This window comes from Anguilla anguilla, chromosome 1, assembly GCF_013347855.1.
Source record: "Anguilla anguilla isolate fAngAng1 chromosome 1, fAngAng1.pri, whole genome shotgun sequence".
Lineage (NCBI taxonomy): Eukaryota > Metazoa > Chordata > Actinopteri > Anguilliformes > Anguillidae > Anguilla > Anguilla anguilla.
Genome location: NC_049201.1, coordinates 9,632,336 through 9,651,667, shown reverse-complemented (window position 1 = coordinate 9,651,667; position 19,332 = coordinate 9,632,336). Strand labels below are relative to the sequence as shown.

The window sequence follows — 19,332 nt, the reverse complement described above, 5'->3', positions numbered from 1 at the left end:
TGCAAAACATGCACAATATATAGTATTTAGTAATATTTAGTAAGGTAAAGTTTACCAAAATGATTAACATATTAGGTTAACCTAACACGATTGTTTATATTGAAAAATATTAATAATTAGTATTTGCTATTTGTTTGAAATGTCAGGCCAATCTACAACCCAGCCTAAGCTTCTCGTACACCGATCCAGTCAAAGAAAATAAGTTCAGCTCTTACCTAACCCAGAGAATTCGACAACCTTATGTAAACCCACAGGCGGCACTTGGAATTTATTCTTAAAGGTTTATGTTGCCTTTTGGGACTCGGGATAGTCTTGTCGTAACTTCCAATTGCTATGTAGGCAGTGTTACACCCGCCCTACTTGAACCGCGTTCATTAAATGCACACGTTGTTGTAGTTCTAACAGCCGGACGATTCGCTCAAAAAAATGGTAAAATAGCCTGTCCAGTTAACACATCTGGTACCAATTATTAGGCTACCATGCCGCGAGTGGTAATTAAATATAACTTTATATATAATAATGTTGCCTTATAATAATTTCTAAATGATGACCATGTTGCATGCGGGTGCAGTTCACTGGGTTGTGCTAAATTGACATGTGAATTTTAATACTTATTAGGGTTGCTCAATTGTAATTTTAACATCCAGAGATTACAATTATGCAGTTTTCAACATTCATGTGTTGGCACGTTCGTGGATTATCTTGTTTATGCATGTAGAAAATGTTTTTTAAGACAACACTGATATTTCGCCAAGTTAAGTCTTCGCACATTTTTCTATCGCAGAGGCGGCAAATTAAACAATTTCAGAAGTAGGCTACGACAGGCTTGATGCTTTTGGGTGTTATCGCGCAATACGCTAATCCCCATGCTTGCGAGTTAGTGATGTAAATGTCTATTGTTTGAAGGGGCCATAGGTTGGAGACAGACGCCTGTCTTCATTCAGCAAAAGGTCCGCGAAGACAAAGGGGTAGAGACAGTCGGTCTAAGCTTTGATTCTTTAACAGACACGAATCGGCCGTCTCGATGCATGCCGCGTCTTTATCCAACTAATTCCACGACCAAGTCGCCAGCTTCAGCGGGGGGTTAAACCAACATTAAACAATTGCTGCCCACCTTCTTTTCCTGTAATCCAACCTCCATCGTCTTTGATGGATACACTACCCAAAATGTATTACATTCCTAATGGTAATTGGATTTGAAAGGGCCTTACCACCTCACGTGTTGATCAATGAAATTGTGAGATCAGAACACGTTGTTTCGCCGAGCCCCACAAAACCTGTAGCTGGTAAGTGGTACAGACGACACAAATACAATAAATTGGTAAGGTATTATGATCATTTTACTGGCAAAGACATCACTTAGTGGAATAGTCCGAATAAAAATTCTGCAGTACAATTAACTCGGTGATTTTTACCCGCGTATTGCAATGGATAAAACATAATAAACACAAGGAATGCCACTGCCCGGGCGATTCAGCCTGCCCGTCAGTTATCAGATTGATAATATAGACGCGGGTTCATCACCCCAGACTCTTTATCTGTGCGCAAATATAAATCTGGAGTGTAGAATTTGAGACCGAGAAACACATTCATTCATTTGGGAAGGACATATACTGACAGAATTAATTCTCAGAACTATGGAGCTTAGATATTTGGTTGTCTGCATTAAAAGGTAAATAAATATCAGATAAAAGGTGTTCGGTTAAAACCAAAATAACAAAATACAGAGGGGCAATTGATACTTATTTCTCCAACAAACCTTTTTTTGTATGTTGCTTCTTACAATGTCCTCAAAGATACCGAATAAAGATTCCACATTCCTAGAACCACCATACTATAATTAACGAAGTGGTGAAGTAGCACAAATGCACTTTTCAGATTACGTGAACTGATTTAGAGAGTGGTTTGTATTTTGTAATCAGTTCACACATGCCCTTGTTTAAGTAAACGTAAATGGTTCATCCAGTTTCTTCTGTTCTGTTCAAATGTAATAGTGGAAGGCAATTTATAAATTTTTTGGATGTATAATGTATATAATATGAAAGCAATAAATATTACCAGTATATAAACTTTACTTTTTAGATTTTTTTTTACTATTTTCTCATTTTAAAAAACCATTATACAATCTAATATACATTATGAAACGTTGTACAGCTTTTTATTTATTTATGTTTAAAATAAGGACTCACTTTTATTTTTAATATGTAGTTATAAATATATATATATTTTGTCAAAATATATGATCATATTGTCAAAGAAACAAAAAACTGAGACAAACGTACACCTCAACATAAAAGTTATAAATAAGGGTCCAGGTGAGGATGTTCAGGTGTTAAGTCGGACAAATTTAGTTCAGCGTTCTTTTTCCGGGCCGTTCAGCGACAGCCGCACCCCTCCACCACCATTTCCTGGTAGTTTTTGAGAACCACCTTGTCGTGCTCGTCCAGGTACAGCATGGAGATGGCGCTGAGTTCCGTGGGCACGCAGCAGGCCTTGGGGATGTTGGTGTTCACCGAGTTCACCAGCGTCTGCACGATGGCGTGGTTGGTGGAGTTCAGGTGATCCGCCAGCGGGAACGGGCACTCCCCGTGGCAGTAAAAGGCCTGGTAGCCGGGCGGCGCCACTATCCAGTCGTTCCAGCCCACGTCGCTGAAGTCCACGTAGAGCGCGTGCCGCCGGCAGTTGCGGTTGCGCTTGCGGCCCCGCTGCTTGGCGCTGCGCTTGGCCCGACGGGTCAGCGGGTGGCCCTTGCCGTCGTGGCCGAAGGTGACCAGCAGGGGGCGCAGCTGGTCCCAGTCCTCCGCGGGCGCCTGGTGCAGGGAGCGGCTGACGCGGACGTGGGGGCCCCGCGGGCGGGGGGGGGGCGCGGCCGTCGAGGCGCAGCACCTCCACGGCCAGCCCGTGGTTGGGCAGTCTGTCCCGCGTCCACCGCAGCACGGCGGGGCTGACGTCGAAGCTCTCCCAGCTGGAGGCGTTGTGCCGCACCAGCCGCGTGTCCAGGAGCCGCGTGATCAGCTGCCCGGGCCTGGGGGGCTTCAGCACCTCGTACACGTTAATCCGGTGGAGCCCCTCGCCCTCGCCCTCGCCCTCGCCCCCTCCGTCGGCGCGCCCCCCCGCCGCCTCGTCGACCCGCTGCCGGTACAGGCGCAGCTCCGCGGAGGACAGCAGCTCCTCCTGCGGTATGCTGCTGAGGTTGAACAGGAAGCGCAGGGGGGCGTTCCCGCCCTCCGGCCCGTCTGACATCACCTGCTCCATGTGTTCTGGGAGAGAGAGACAGAGAGAGAGAGAGAGAGAAGATGTGAGCACTTAACATCCAGGGTGACCAGGTCCAGCTCAGGGAGGGGAAAACATTAAAACCTCTTTACCAGTACTCTTGCCTGTCTTTCCCGAATGGTCAGGAGCCACGCTGGTCAAAATGCCTTTCTCTCACTCACTTCTCTGTGGAACAGATCCACACTGCTCCTTAATTCTGACTCTCAAGTAAAAGCAAACTTTCACTCTTCTTCTGCATTACTTTGCCATGTTTTATTTGGAGAAGAAGGCTTCCACATATCTACATTTTCCAACGTATATACTTCTTCTGCATCACAAGGTTACGGACCACAAAGATTAACACTATCACCCTTGGAAAACTGGCTGGAAGCCTGTAAATGAAATAGCACCTTACGATATGCATCCTGGCATAAGTCAAATGCTGAATTTAAAAAACATACACGTTCAGAAATCAAAATGTCTTCCTCAGCACAGCCTCTAGAATTATTATTATTATTATAAAAGTGCACACTGCACAATTCCGTATCCACTCATTCCTGATAATCCAGTTTCCTACAGCGCTGTTCTTGACACCCTCTGCTCAAACACACATTACGCAGAGAGCAGTTATTACTGTTCCACAAATATAAACATCTCCAGCGCTGTACAAAGGAAACCATTCCAGTGCGCAGACTGCAGGTTTCTGGCAAGAAGGCAACTGTTCAGAAAACTGTGTTGTGTCTACCATTTTCTCATCAATCCGAGTCTGTTATTTCACACCCAAACCTTAATCATAACCAGGTGGTTCTCATTATTAAAGCCTTGTGTGTGTTTTTGATTGGTTCTGCAGTTTGTTGACTGGGGATATTTGTCATTTTCATCGTGAATAATCATCACTGATTTAGAGTGAGTGATCTTTGGTGGTGGAGAAACGCGCCAACCAAATGGTCAGCAAAAAAAAATGTTTTTCTATCATTTAAGTTCCACTGGGATTTACTGGGTAATTTCAACTCAAAAACTCTGGGTTTTGTTCAGTGCCTTCCATTTCCCAGGTTTGCAATTATGCAAAATACATTTTAGGGTTTAATGATTTTCATATTTCATTTTCATTTCCAAAGCATTCTGTACAAGGTTCAGAGCCAAAGTCTGAGAAAAGCAAAGTCATTCTGATGTACCTGAATTTAAACAACATTCAAGAATCCACCAGTAGGCGTTTTAAAAATAAAATCTGCACAGAAATGTCACCAGTTCAGCATAGTTGGCCCAGGTTTCATAACCTGACTTGCTCCACCTACACAGTAAAATGCTTAGCGTTAAATTGACTCTCTAAAAATATGGTCCCTATTGGACTCGTATGTACTCTGCTAGAGTATAACACAGGACATTTTAGTGTGTACTGCTAACAGCTGCATAATTGAGCCACTTGAGTGCCTGAACCATTTCCCCAAACCTTACAGCGCTGTTGTTAAAGAGTAGACCGTGTGAGACAGGCCTCATTAAAACTGACTCATCTTTCGTTACTCCCCAAGGAGCAGACGTCTTCTTAAGAATGAGTTTCTCTACTTCCTGCCCACAGAGTAAGATAAACTTGTTAGCTTCCCCCTCCTCCCTCCACATCGCTGTGTCCCTCTGGTTCGCCACAGCATTGCTCATCTGTTATCTTTAGTCATAGAAGATACACAAGGCTGAAAATTAGCCTTGTTTTCTGCATGTCAGTGTATTCACGTCTTGTACAACACCTTACTTTTTGGGGAGTGTGTTTTTTCCACCCCAGCAAGCATATTGTCTGCTCACAAGTGCCCACATAGCTGGCAGTAGGACTTTATTTAGATGGCTGCAGCATAGCATTAAATATAATTACATGTCAGCAAGGTCCCTGTAAAAAAAAAAAAAATCCATATAACTGGAGACAGGGGCATATTCCTGCAGAAACTTTTTTAGTTCTCGTGTGCGTGTGTGTGTGTGGGGGGGGGGGGGGGGTGGGGGGGGTGACGTGTAACTCAATAATAAGAAGGCATGCCTTCCTCTACCAGTAAACCAAACAAGTAGCAACCTTTCCCTGGCTACACGTCTGCCCGGCAAGTGTGAAGCCTTTTTGGCTTGACCTTGGCCCCCCGGCACATTCTGTGACCACACGCCTGGATTGTTTCGGTTCGGGAGAGGCTGTCGGTCATTAGAAGTTAATTTGTTTAGGAAACGTCTGAGTTACATTTCGCAGTCCAAACATAATGTAACATTATTCCATTACGGTCTCTTTCGGCTTCAGAAGTGTTTCACAAGCAGTTTTTCGTTAATGTCCCGCTCGCATTCTTCGCTGAAAGGCACAGTTTGGCTGTCCGCAGAGGGGAAAAATATATGCTTTGCCTTCCTGCAAAACCCAGGCTATAGAGGCGGCAGGTTTAATTACACCTTTGGCTCGGTTTAAAATAGAGCATAGTTGTCATTTTGTGATAAGCGCTTGGGTCAGAGATCGAATTCCAAAACAGGATGGAAGCAAACCATCTAAAGGGAAGAAGTGTGTACTTCATTCTGCTTGTAAAAAGGGCTCTTTTTTTTACTGCCTACAGCATTTAAAAAGGTTCTTACATCACCTGCTGTGTGTAAACATCCGATTTTTACACTCCTCGCTGTGTGTAAACACAAGGCTTTGAGCCCTGTGTAAATACTAGGTTTTTATACTGCACGTTGTGCGTAAACACCAGGTTTTATACCGTGTACTGTGCGTAAACACTGGATCTTTACCCTGCAAGCTACATGTTAACACTAGGTTTTCATACAGCGAGTTGCATCTGAATGCTGTGGTCATATACAGAGCAGTGTGTGAGCGATCGGTTTTTAAACTTGACGGTGTGTGTAAGTGCCAGGTTCTTAAACTTCACTGTGTGCAAGCAGAAGCTTTTCAAACTTGATGGTGTCTGTAAATGGCAGGTTTTTACACCTGACAGCATCTGTGAGCGGCAGGTTTTTAAAATTCACTGTGTCTGTAAGTGGCAGTTTTTTACACTTGAAGGTATCCGTAAGCGGCTGTTTTTTTTTTTTTACTTTACGGCGTCTGTAAGCAGCAGTTTTTCGAACTTGACGGCATCTGTAAGCGGGAGTTTTTTAAACTTGATGGTGTCAGTAAGCGGGAGTTTTTTAAACTTGATGGTGTCAGTAAGCGGGAGTTTTTTTTTACTTTACAGCATCTATAAGCGGCAGTTTTTTAAACTTGACGACGTCTGTAAGCGGGAGTTTTTTTAAATATCCGGCTTCGCCCCGTACCTTCGTGGTGGAAGCCTCTCACGGTGTTGGCGCGGCTGGTGGACCTCTCGGGGTACTCGAAGGCGGCCTCCTGCGCCCCGGGCTCCTCGGCCTCGCCCGACTGCAGCCGGTACAGGTCCAGCAGGTACTGGGGCACCACGGCCGAGCGGCTGGGCCGCGGCCGCCTCTGCAGCCCGAACATGTGCAGCAGCGTGGCCTCGAAGTCCCGCAGCAGCTCATGGCTCTGATCCGGGTGACGACCCTGCAGCCCCCAGGCCTTCTTCCTCCCTTCCTCGGGTATTAGGCTAGCATGGCTGCTCTCTCCCAGTAGGACTTGGCATAATAAAATGACCATCAGCATTCGATTACCAGGAATCATGATGTCTCTAGACGGGAGTCGGGAGAGTGGAAGATAAAGGGGGTTGGGGGGGAGGGTTAGTGGGGTGGTAGACAGGGTAAGAAGGACAGTTTCTTCAAAGTGTGCTCCCTACCCACCCCCACGCAAACCCGAAGAAAGTAAACTAAAATGCCAAAAGCTAGACAAGAGTTCCCCCTGAAAAGCTCTTTAATTGGTAATAATTGTTCTCTCTAGCCTGTTTACAGTTGAATAGCCCCTAATCAGATATCCCCTGTCCTGTTTATTTCAGGCAATGCTCACAAAGCATAAACATCTGGTTTAAAAAAAAAAAACTGCCTTCTGAATGGAATTTGAAGGCCCATGTCTTGCCCCTCCTTCCCCTCCGCCAGGATGATTGGACAAATAAGTGAGGACAAGCCTCTGGGTCAGTCTAAATTCTAACTCAATAAAGAGCGGAAACTATACGAGTCTGACCACCTCAAACAAAGAACTGTGTGCCACAAGAGCACGAGCTAAGGACCTTTTTTATTTTCCGGTACGACAATAAAGAGCTGATGTCGGTCACATGCAAAACATGACTATTTAATAAATCATTTTAAAAGGCCTTTTCGGATGTTGAGAAAGCGTCACGTGAAACAGAAGGGATCAGCGTGGTCTACTTACTGACAGAAAATAAAGCATGGGGAAACAGTCCATGATTCTTGGGATCCGATTGGTGGACGCGTTTCTTGAGGAAATATTACGTGGTGCTGGACGGCCGCTTGAGTACGGAGGGATGAGCCTGTTCCTAAGATTGCGGAAAAGAAAAAACACTTGAGAGATCCAGGGAAGGGAATCCTCCAATGCTCACACACACACACACACACACACGCACACACACACACGTTCTGGGTGTGTTCATAGGCCAGCTCAACATGGGCCAGTCATGTTCTTGGCTAGCTGTACAAGGGGCTTGGAAGCAAACTGACTGAAACAAAACAATTAAGAAAACTTAGTAAACATATTCAGTAAATGTAACAAAAATTAAGGAGCAGATTTCCTTAATCCATGGAGGTGAACAGTCCTGTTTTGCAGTCAAAAGAACCAAAGCCACATAAGGCACACACCAGTACATATTTTTTCAATTAACCACATTTTTTGTGTTTGTCACCAAACTGAGAAAGCTATCTGCCAATAAACCACTAATAATTTACAGCTTGAATATACAACACAGGAATTTATTATTTTGATTAAAGATTCCTAGAATGTTCACATTCTTTTATTTGTCATCAAAAGTTATAAAGTGTGCAAGATCCTAAATGTGTTTCTCCTTGGTCGTGATGGATAAATTATCGTAACGTACTGACGTGCATTACTCACTAAATCGAAACGCGAATGGACAAATCGGGACGCGGGCTGGCAGATCTCGCTGGCGTAAAGAACTGCGCTGTGAACGACAGCGAGTGAAGAACACGGCCTGATGTCACAGACTGAAAACAATCGCAGTTGAGAGCGCTGCACTGCATTAGCATGCTAACGCTAACGGACAACCCCCGGAGCACCTCGGGGCAACGACTTTGGAAAACAGGCTCCGAGCCTCCTCTGTGTTTCCCCCCCAAGTAGAAAACCCCGACCCGTCCCCATAAAAGAAGGCTATCAAATGACACATGATAGCCGGGTATTGATCAGGGGGATCAATCTGCATCTAAAAGGGGGATTCTTCCTTCAACAAAGGACTCCCAAAGGGCCTTCTCAAAGATCCGTGAGCGCAGCATTGATCACCCATTTAAGCGTACCCATCAAAAGAGCACCCGCCCCTCTGATCGCATAGAAAGGCTGTACTTAGGAAGAGGGCGATGACAGGCTCAATGCCCCTGCGACGTACCGCTGTCATCGCCGCCCACCCATCGTCCGTACGGCTCGAGCAAAATCGTTACTGTTCGTAACGCACTGAAGCAGGTGTATCATTTGAGCCAAAATGGAACAATAAAGGAGTGCACTTTCCCAAAAAACTCTTATTGAGGAACGGGGAAGCTTCCGTCTGACAGTCGCAAGGTTTCTAAAATAGATCACCGTTTGTAGGTCACGTAAATACCCACAGTCCAGCAAATCACAAGATTTCTGCTTGGAATACATACTAACAAGCCAAGCAGAAACTTTAGGCTTGCAAAAGCAGAGTAGAAAATGTCTGGAAGACCAGCCATTTCCAGGAAGAGGTCCCAAACCTCAAAATTTGTGTCGTGAAATGCCTTTAGGGTATCAATAAGAATGGCATTCATGTTGATTTAATGACCCGAGCAATTAGTCCAGAACAAACATGGCTTTGAATGAACACCCTTCTGCATTCCCACACAAACTCCCAGGCAATGATTAACATTACAACTTGAGGGATTTGGTCTAACTGATCCTCGCTAAATTGTAGTGGTGAATCACTCTAATGAAATCAGGGGGAATTGTTTGGGTTTGGAAATAACAGGGTTACAATGGCAGCACTCGAAGAGGGAAAACGATGTTCGGGTTTGGTCATCGCTTGGATCGAGTTCTACTGAAAACAAACCAACCATTACAGCAGAAAGATGCACGTTAATAAGAACACTGAGTGTGTGTGGGGGGGGAGAGGGAGGTGGGGGGTGTGAGGGGTGGGGGGTGGGGGGTGTGGAGGGGTCAATGCTAGTATTTGGCCTTCGTTTTTTCAGTTAGACACACAAAGAATGGTTAAGCCCTAATGTGTTATGTGACTGCAGCTTGAAGGAAGCACTGTGGAAATGGCAGTGGTCCTGAACATTTCCCAGCTCTAATACCCATGATCCCTTTGGGGAGTAACGTGTGCATATGTAACAACAAATGTTCTTCTTTTTTTAACAAAAGAGGCCTCTCCCAAGACTGCAGCCAGTCATACTGCTCAAACAACACTGACTAGAGGCCATACTGTACCAAAATAAACATTTCCCTTACAAAGTAATGACACAGGAGGAGAGTTCCGTGATAGCAACTTCCAGCAGAGTCTCTTGTTCACTCTATAACATACGTAAATATATATGTCCGACATAATATGACTTAGATACTGCATCTGATGTGGAAAATCGTTGGGCTAGCTGAAGTGGCTTAAGTTTACATTTACTGGAGTTTGGGAGGAATGAAACAGCGTCATATTGTGCAGGGAAATCAGCCCGAAGACCAATTAGGTCATTAAAAGAGTTTGCTTCTCATGGTTTTTTCAGTCCTCTAGGCCTCCCGGTGTTGACTGTAGCTCTTCTCTCTTTAACCAGAGATAATGTGATCAGACTGTGCACATGGCCCTTTAGATGTGTTTCCTGAGGAATTTGACAGGGTGGGGGGTGATGCAGGTTGCCATGGGAACACACAATATTCAAGGCCCCAATTTTAGCTTTATCTTCCTCACTTTCAAAACTCAACCAAATATATTTTTAAAATAAATTTAGTGAAGTTTTAATCAATGTCATGTATTTTCTTAAAGGTAGTTTAAACACTCTCAGTTTACAAAATTGCTAAATCGTGAGATGAAATACGTTTATAGACATTTTTAGACAGAAAATAGTAATAATGCACGTGAATAACAAAACCGTTTATTTGGATCAAGCTAAAATACTCCAGCATAAAGGTGAATACCTGCTTACATGAGAATAGCAATGTACCCTATAAGAATTTAAGCTACACATCAGAACACAAACGTTTTGTAATGCATTTTAATCTTTAAAGTTCTGAATAATCGTTTTAAATTGTTCGTCGCGCATATTGTTCATGCACAAAATATTTACATGTACTTCTGTTTGTGCGTCCTCTAAGGTAATTAATTCAATGGATGAACGCAGACTAGTTAGAGGCGCTTACCATTTGCTATTATTTGTACAGCCTTGTAGTTTTCATAACTTCTAAATTGCATGAATGAATAATTATTTCAGAAATATTTTGACAAAGAATGGTGATTTTACAAAACCCATATATTCTTATGTAAGAATACTGCAGTTCTTGACAAACCATGGCAAACTTGAGCGAGTTTTGTCCGATTATGTGAGACTGTTATTCTGTAAATTACAGGCTTCGAACTGATTTTCTCCAAGAAAAACCAGTAACTTCAACTTCATTTTATTTCTCGTTGGAAAAGGAAAAGCGTTATTACTGACTGATGAATTAATATGGATTTCGCTTCATATAAACTGTAGTTGCAACGATTTAGTTGAAACCTCGTTTCTTTCGGTAGATTATTTTATTTTTTCACACTCTGTGTTTGTTCTTCGTAATACGGTGAACAATGCAGAGCAAACCAAACAATTCGCTTTGGAAATGTCAAGTGCTCTATTACAGATTTCCACAATACTGTATCGGTGCTTCCAGTAGTTTGTTCTGATACGTGTAACCGTTTACGATCTAATTTTAAAATTCGCTTCTTCCTTTTTTTCCCCTTCTGAGGCACTGACATTTAAGACATAGCACAACAGTGTCTGTTTATACTTAGCGGGGAAGCCAACTTTTTAAAATTAGGAGCAGAACACAGCACTGCGATCCACAGTTGATCAAATTCACTTGAAATTCGAAAACTCTCTGCTGTTTTCTGAGAAATAAGTGCATGAATAAAACCTTAGTAAGACAAAGGAAGGAAAATTGCTGAAAAGATAGTAATTGAATATCCACTTATGGGCTGAAACGCTAAAAAGAAGCTGGTATTGGACAGTTGCGCACGCATTTCGCACAACACAGTAACTTTACAACGACCGCAGGCCTTATTATTCTTTCCAGTTAATAATTTCTAATTAGGGTGTCCGTGACAGAATTAGTCATTGATTTTATTTTTATTTTCGCTTTGACATTCACCGCTGTTTAGCAAGAAAAACATTTGCTAACGTCATACTACTACCAACGTAGCCTACTATACCAACAACGTTAATCAGCCAGCCTTTTTACTGTGATCATTTAGTTGTTAATTAATAACGATTATAATCAAAATAATGGTTGAGTTCTGCTTTTAATCAGCCTTTTCGATTTTTGCAACGAAAGACAGCAACGCGTAGTAAAATAAGATGGAACAATAGGAATGTTGCCGCAGCCATTGCGCGACTTGAAGCTCTGCGCATTCAACAAGCTGAATCAGATACACTGCGCTTTAGTCCACGATCAATGCGGGGCAATTTTGTTACGTATTATAAGTCAGGACAGTATATTACTCTGCTTAGTTTTTAAAAATGCATTCACAGTTATTTTTAATAAATCAGCATACGTGTATGGGAAAACCCAGGTTTTATGTCTTGGGCCTATAAACCCAATTCGTATTGGGGGGGAAGGGGAATAAACAAGACACAATAAACGAATAAAATACCTGCAACATCTTTTCATATGACGAAGACAAACTGCATTTTTGTTTGTCCCGACAGGCAAATTAATTGTCAAATGGATACCAGTAAAAAAAAAAGTCACATCGGTTAGGCGACAGGACAGGCAGGTGTAAAGAGCGCCGCGATGGGGAAGGCAAAATGTGGCTAAATCCCGTACAACTAACACACTTTTGACGCACAAACACAAAAGACCGCATAACATGGAGCGGCACGGAGAGTCTCGTCCCACATGCATCTTTCTGGCGAAAAATAACCGCTCTTCAAAACAACCTAACGTTCATCCTTCCAAGTCCATCAATGATTGCGCCGAGCTCGAAATTTAAACCATAAACATATGCACTTATAATTATAATCAGAATTATAACATGCATAACTAGTGATTTACACACAAAAACGAATCGTACAAATGCATAGAGAAAGTGAGATTAAGGCGATCGTTCTATTATTTGTAACTGTGAACGTTAAACGTAGCCTACATTACAGTTATACGGGCTATCTTAGTCTTGAACCCGAACACTCAGATATTTTTTTTAAATGCTGAAAAAAGCGTGCAACATAGGCTACTACGGGATATAGGCTATGTCCTTACTATTAATCGAAGTTACCGGGACACAGTGTACTCCTCGTCTAGCTACAATCGTCAGAAATCCGCATTAATTTACGCATCGATAAGAATCATTTGGCACAGAAGTATGAAAGCAAAAGTTTTTCTTTTACGCACTTACCATGAGAAGCGGTACAGGTATTATCCTCAGGTTGAAGAGTAAATTGGACAAAAAGTGGGGAAGGGGGCTCTCCTCACGCGAAAAAAAAGTCCAGGTAAATTTGAATGTACCGAAAATACCGAACGAAAAGGCCCTGCGAAGAGTTACGAAGGTGCCATCGGATCACATAGTTTAATTCCTCAATGTCGCCCCCAAAAAATTAATTACGGATCACTCTAGACAGCGAACAGTTTAGTTAATGCAGCAAGTGCAGAGATGCAGCGGGGTCCCTATCTCCAGACGTTTCTAAGAGCAGAGCACTGCACGCACAGGCAACCCACGAACTGCTCAGGCATCTAATGCTACATGCAGTTTTTATGTGTCCGCCCAATTTAGCCTCCCTGCCTCCTCCCCACCCCCCTCCCTCCGCGCGGTTAAAACACCTAAGATATAACCCGGTTCTGACGCAAGCGGGGAAAACACAATGAATTTTAAATGTTTTCAACGTGATACACGTGGAGGTATCCAAAAGTGCAATGTTTTTTTTTGTTTGTTTTTTTTTTATTTTTTTATTTGCTTGAAACATTCCTCGACAAAACAACAATCTTTATTCATGAACATAGCCGACCGGCTGCTAACACCCAACTATTGCATCTTTCAGCATGCTTGCGTGCATCTAAAATCGGATACAGCGTAATTATATAAAGAAAAAGGTTTTAATTATGCTTTTAAATAAGATTTTAATTATTCTTTTGAAAACAATTATATTTTTATAGGAGGACCAGCTTTTGTTAAAGCAACTTTTTTACTTTTAATTTTAAAAAAATGCATTCGTGTAGTAGCTAGTAAGTGTGATGCTTTCAAGACATTTAGAAATTAGGTCTATCATACTGCAATGAGTGCGTTGTAGTCCATTAGGTCCTTATATCTCACATGTTAATGACTTCTTTCAATGATAAAGCCTGTGCCTTCATTCCTGAGCTATTTTGTTTATACAGTATATTGTGTTCCTATGGAAACGATTATCTGGGGTTCAGGGAAGATTCCAGCATTCCATCTTCAGCTGTCTGTTAAAGCGAACATCTGAGAAACGAGCGTTCCAAGTGATCAGTAAGCTTGTCCAATCAGTTTAGAAAAATTCGAACATCTAATTTTCGGAATTGAATTCTCCTTTTCGGAATATTTGTCTTTCTAGAAAGAGCACTAACAACAATAGTACAATTTTTTTTTAAGTTAAGTACCAAATTTTTATTTCATTTTCCGGTTGTGCAATATGTTTGCAAAAGTACAGCTTCAGTTACACCTTGCTCTTTAAGGACAAGTAAAGTCCTTTAAGACATAATTTTTAGGCAGCAGAATAGCAGAAAAAATTGGCCTCAATGAATCCTAAAGCTTTAAATCTGCTCTGGATCTCTCTGGTTCTCTCAACAGGGTCACATAACCACCCTGAGAAATGCACTCATGTTGAGGGGATTAGGGTGAGATTGAACAGTGGTCTAAACAGGAAACGTTTGCAAGGGACTTAATGCAAATGGCCGAGCTATTTCTCACAGTTTATTTACTTTAATTTCCCTTGCATAAAATTACAGTAACATCCACCAAATGACTGCGGGGCTTAGAATGTGACCTTTTCTGTCAACACAGTAACTTTATCTGTCACTGACACACACACACACACACGCACCCACACACACACACACTCGCGCAGCGTGTTGTGTGTCTCTGAGCTATGTACGCAAGCTGGTTGAATTTATTCCCGATGACTACTTCAGACAGATATTTACACACAAGTAGTCCTTAATCAGTACATTATGTGTTATGGGGCATTTGGTTTGTCAAAGGACCACACAGTGCTCAAATGTGGCTTGCATTCTGCACAATGGCTGTGCCTTTGTTTCTGGGAACCCTGAACGATCACAAAGCTGCAGTTACCTGATGGCACTTGGATGAACTTTCCCAAAGTCTATTAAGTCGGTGTTGCCCTCAGTGTGGGCAAACCTGACCTAGGTAATCTACATGCTGCCTAATTCACAGATTTATCCGACAGGGAAAACACAGTAGAAGATAAACCAGCCTGACTCGTTTTACTCTCCCTTGAGTAAAGGGGTAAGGGGAATGCCCTTTCTCTCACACTCAGACCTGGGCATATTATCCGAGGTACAGGCTCCCGGAGACCCCACCCCCAAACCCACCCCGACCCAATCCAGCGTCTGCGCCGTAGCTTGTCTAACCGCTCGCGCAGCCGACGCGCTGGAGCGCAGCGAACCTCGGCCCGGTCCGCGCTCGCCATGGCAACGCGCCCGGTGTGGCAAGGTGTCGGCCGATGCGGCCGTCCTGGCGCAGATGCTGCTGGTTGCAGCGCTTCCCGAGTTTGTAGCGTAGCAGTGACTGTCGGGAGCGCCTCACGCTCACCCCCCCCCCCCCCCCCCCCAGGCAGGCGTTTATCACCCGGCTCTTCTTTAGCCTCAGCCGGGAGAAGGCCGGACAGAGCTGGACTAATCGGAGCTTCGCTGCAGGTATGACACATATTCACACGGCCCGTGAGCAAAGCCTCGCACTCGAGCTCCGTCTGATACAAACCCATCCGCACTGTCTAAATCACGATGCACAGCAGGTACACACACTTAAACACCACGATGACACCCCGGTCATTTTCAACATCCATTTTCTGACATCCCTCTGCAGGCTGTGCGCGTATACATCCACACCACGTATTACGAGAGGCTCACTGTTTGGTCGTTCGCTAGCTTCAAAACGATTTTGTTTCTTTCTCAAAAATACACTGTGCAACAGGAAGCTCTGACCTGAAGAGAAATAGCTGGATGACTCACTTAGTAGTACTGCGAGTGGACAAAATAATGAGTACGTTACGTATAAATATACCGAGCGTGGACGCGTGCCATGTGCGGTGTGTGGTTGCGAATAACCAGAACCGTTTTTTACACACAGTCTCGGTGAAAGTGGAAATTTCATGGAATTTTTTGGAAGTCGTGACGCAGAGACCGTCGAGAGGGCCGCGGTGAGCGATGAACGGCGAGCGGCGAGCGGGGAGCGGCGGGCGGACGCGGCGGTAGCACCTGTCCAGGCCCTTAATGAAGGCCTGCTGTCAAGCGCTGGCCAGGCTTAGCCGCGCTCAGCCGCCGGGATCCGGGGGAGATTACCTACCTACCCCGGTGGTTTGGCTGCAGGCAACGCATGGGGGATCCCGAAAGAGAGAGAGAGAGGAGAAGAGCTTCAGAGCAGAGCCCCGCAACCCCCTGTCTGCCTCAGAGAGAAACATCTGTCACAAGCAAATACCCAGAATTCCCCTCTCTTCATTTCTCGCCCATTCCGTGCACTCCAAGCAAGTGTTGCACTGACCTCTAGAAAAAAAATTAATCATAAATTATCACTCTGGCCTCCCATGAAACACACACACACACACACTAACATGCACACAAAGCAAGAAAATGCTCTACACTTAACTAAGGAACTCCACAGCAGCCTGTAGTGTGATGTTATGCTTCGATAGGCTGTCCATATTAACAGACGTATTTTATTTATTCACAGTTATAAACATGAATGCCAGTTTTTAGATTGTGCTGGTTCCTCTTTCCTTGAATACAGGCTGCATGTGCCATATGAAATAACATAAAAAATGTTTTTTAGAAGAATAATCGCTCCCCATACCCACACACACACACACACACACACACACACACACACACACACATACACCAATGCAGAGCTGGGGTCAATTCCATTAATATTCAGCCAATGTATGGAAATTTAATTATTTGAAAAATGTTCAACAAATATATAATGGGAACTTTTTGATTTGTGATTTGAATTTCAATACATCCTGACCTAGCTGAATTTAAATGGAAGTGACTCCAAACCCAAGGGTTCCAGCACTGTTCAAAAACTTCCATTGGGCAACACCAGCTAAAGGCTACTACTACCTCCACTACCCACCCCCTTTGTGTAAGAACATAACATACCAATACCAGGGTGAGTTCTGGTAGTGAAACACAACAGGCAATGTTTACCTGCGATGGCCAGGGTTCGAACAGGAGCTCAACACCGTCCCAGGGCTTGCTGCTCAACGTCACCGCACACCTTCCAGTAAAAAAATACACAGGCCTAAACCACTGCCCAGAGCTCACCATCACAGAAACAAACTCCAGGGCGATGGATCAAACAGAGCTTTCACTGGTCAGGCTCGTCGCAGGGGCAATCTTCGGCCTACGCACCGCTTGCCTTTCATAAGGTTCTGAAACATAGAACACTCTGCCGAAATCCCTTAACTCCAACCACCCCCCGCCCCCCAGTGTACCCTTCTGAGTTCTCAGTCCCTCCATTTCAAAGCCTGTCAGTTGTAGGAAGGGTTGGAATCAGACAAACCATTTTAATCCCTGTAATGGAATTGGCATGTAAACTCATGAAAGTAGAAAGTAAACAGGAGAAGGCAAAAAAAAAAAAAAAAAAACGAAGAATGGACGCTGGATTGGCCAGGCTTTGAGAATCGCCATTACGCTGAAACTCAAGTGTGACCCCGTGACCCCCGCGTTAGAACAAAGAGATCACAGGCTCTTCTTTCTCAGCCTCCATTAACGGAGAATATGGCTAAATAAACACGACGGCTTCACTTTTACTAGGGCCGCTTCATCACGCAACGGGATTTCTTTCGGTTCTTTCTATAATTTGGACCAAAGCAGACTAATCAGGCCTATTAACTCTCATCTCAGTCAGTGTTTAATTACACCACGCCACACGGAACCCTTCGTGCCTAAAGTAAATTCCATTCACATGAATGCTTAGCTTAACTGTTACTGATCTGATAGTATGATAGCTAATGTCCGCTTATCATTTGAACAATTCTCTTCTTTCTTTTCCCATAATGATCTGAATTTGACATTGCCGAGTATTGATTTTCTTTGATGCTTTATGTGAAACATGTTTAGACTACAACAGTAATAATAATGGAATAAATTTTACCAATTCTAATGCAGTGCATTTCAAATACACTGTGTCTGATGGGGTCTGAGGGTTTGAACTTATTCACGTTCAGCTATTAAATTTTTTTTTTTTTAAACCGAGTGAAGGAATGAAAGAGGAACCATGAAGTCAGTTCAGGGTAACTCCAGTGCACCGAGCGGGGAGCTGTTCCTGAGAACACGAACACTGCAGGTGTGAGAAAATCAATCACAAATGTGCTGGACTGCTCCGGTTCTCCGCGGGGCAAACGGGCAACCGGAGAAATTTTGTTTCCCTTTTTCCGAAGCACGCGAGCGCCTTCATAAAACCTCCCGGTTTCGTCGGTTACCCGCGCTTCAAGGCTGCACCTTGCGCGCGTTATCAGGGGTAACTGGTGAGTGTGCTGCTGCTGCTGCTGCTGCCGCTGCTGCCAGGTCCTTTTTTTAGTATGGTCTTCCAAAAGTGCAGCGAGACACTGCCGCCTCAACACTGTCCAGACCCCCCTGTGAGCGGGCTAACGGGGGGGCTGCCACAGCCCGCCGGTCACAGCCCGAAAACGCTCGATCGATTAAAAGGCCTGTTTATCAGCGTTCTGCTCTTCGGGAAAACCCTTTCCCTAATCACAGAGCATTGATACGACCTGGAGTAAGACGCATCGCGGTCACGGTCCGGCGCGGTGTACGTCATCTCTTCGCTCTCTCTTCGTGTCTTGATTTATCAGCGCCCGGGCATCTGTAACGTGTTACTCTCTTCCTTCCTGTTTCCTCTTTCTAGAAGAGCCTGGGCAGAATCACTGAGCATTCTGTTGTAGGATTACGCTATAAAGCACTGCTTCTTTTGATGGGGGGGGAGGGGGGGGGGGGGGGGTCCGCACGCAGCTGATCTGACCATCTGCATCCTCCAACGTCAGAGACGCAGCGCAGATGAGGCGGGTCTCCGTCGAACGTCGCGTCGGAGATCGCACGACGACTGACGACGCGAAAGTCAACGCAGAACACCGCGACGCCCCGAAGCGCGGCACGTACTGCACTGACCAAAAATAGCCCAGATTCCAACCGCCACGTAAATTTTTCCTGAGCCGATCGCGGCTGCCCCCAAGACCTCTGAAGCAAAAAAAAAATAAAATAATGTACTTGACACGCTTTGACCTGGAATGCCAAAAAAACTACAGCGGCCTGCAACGCGGAGCATGTTTAAGTTATTTAAATAAATCAGGCTCAAGTCATAAACACGGCATTCACTGTGTGCGGCCTTAAGATGTCTGAGCAGTGGCGTAGCGAGGGCTTCATCACGTAGCGAGGAAGCAGGCTTCTTAAGAGAGCCAGTGCATGTTTTATAAGGCTTTGTGCTTCTTTAGTGAAAACAGAGGGCAACAAAAGCTCCTACAAAAGGTAACCCTTTTCAGATACAATTCCTCTCACTCTCGTATTCTCTCTCTCACTCTTTCTCTCGCTCTGTCTCTCTCTCTCTACCTCCATTTCTCTCTCTCTCT

The 19,332-nt window shown here is 44.2% G+C and overlaps 1 protein-coding gene across 1 annotated transcript; it reads right to left on the bottom strand.

Moving 5' to 3' along the window:
• Positions 1 to 1,318: 1,318 nt before the first annotated feature.
• On the bottom strand, positions 1,319 to 13,250 carry bmp4 (bone morphogenetic protein 4). The gene is given in 5 exon segments (XM_035403096.1): positions 1,319 to 2,846; positions 2,848 to 3,260; positions 6,514 to 6,878; positions 7,514 to 7,637; positions 12,906 to 13,250. Coding segments are annotated over 3 exon segments (1,242 nt in total). The 5' UTR covers positions 6,872 to 6,878; positions 7,514 to 7,637; positions 12,906 to 13,250; the 3' UTR covers positions 1,319 to 2,375.
• Between the last annotated feature and the right edge of the window lie 6,082 nt (positions 13,251 to 19,332).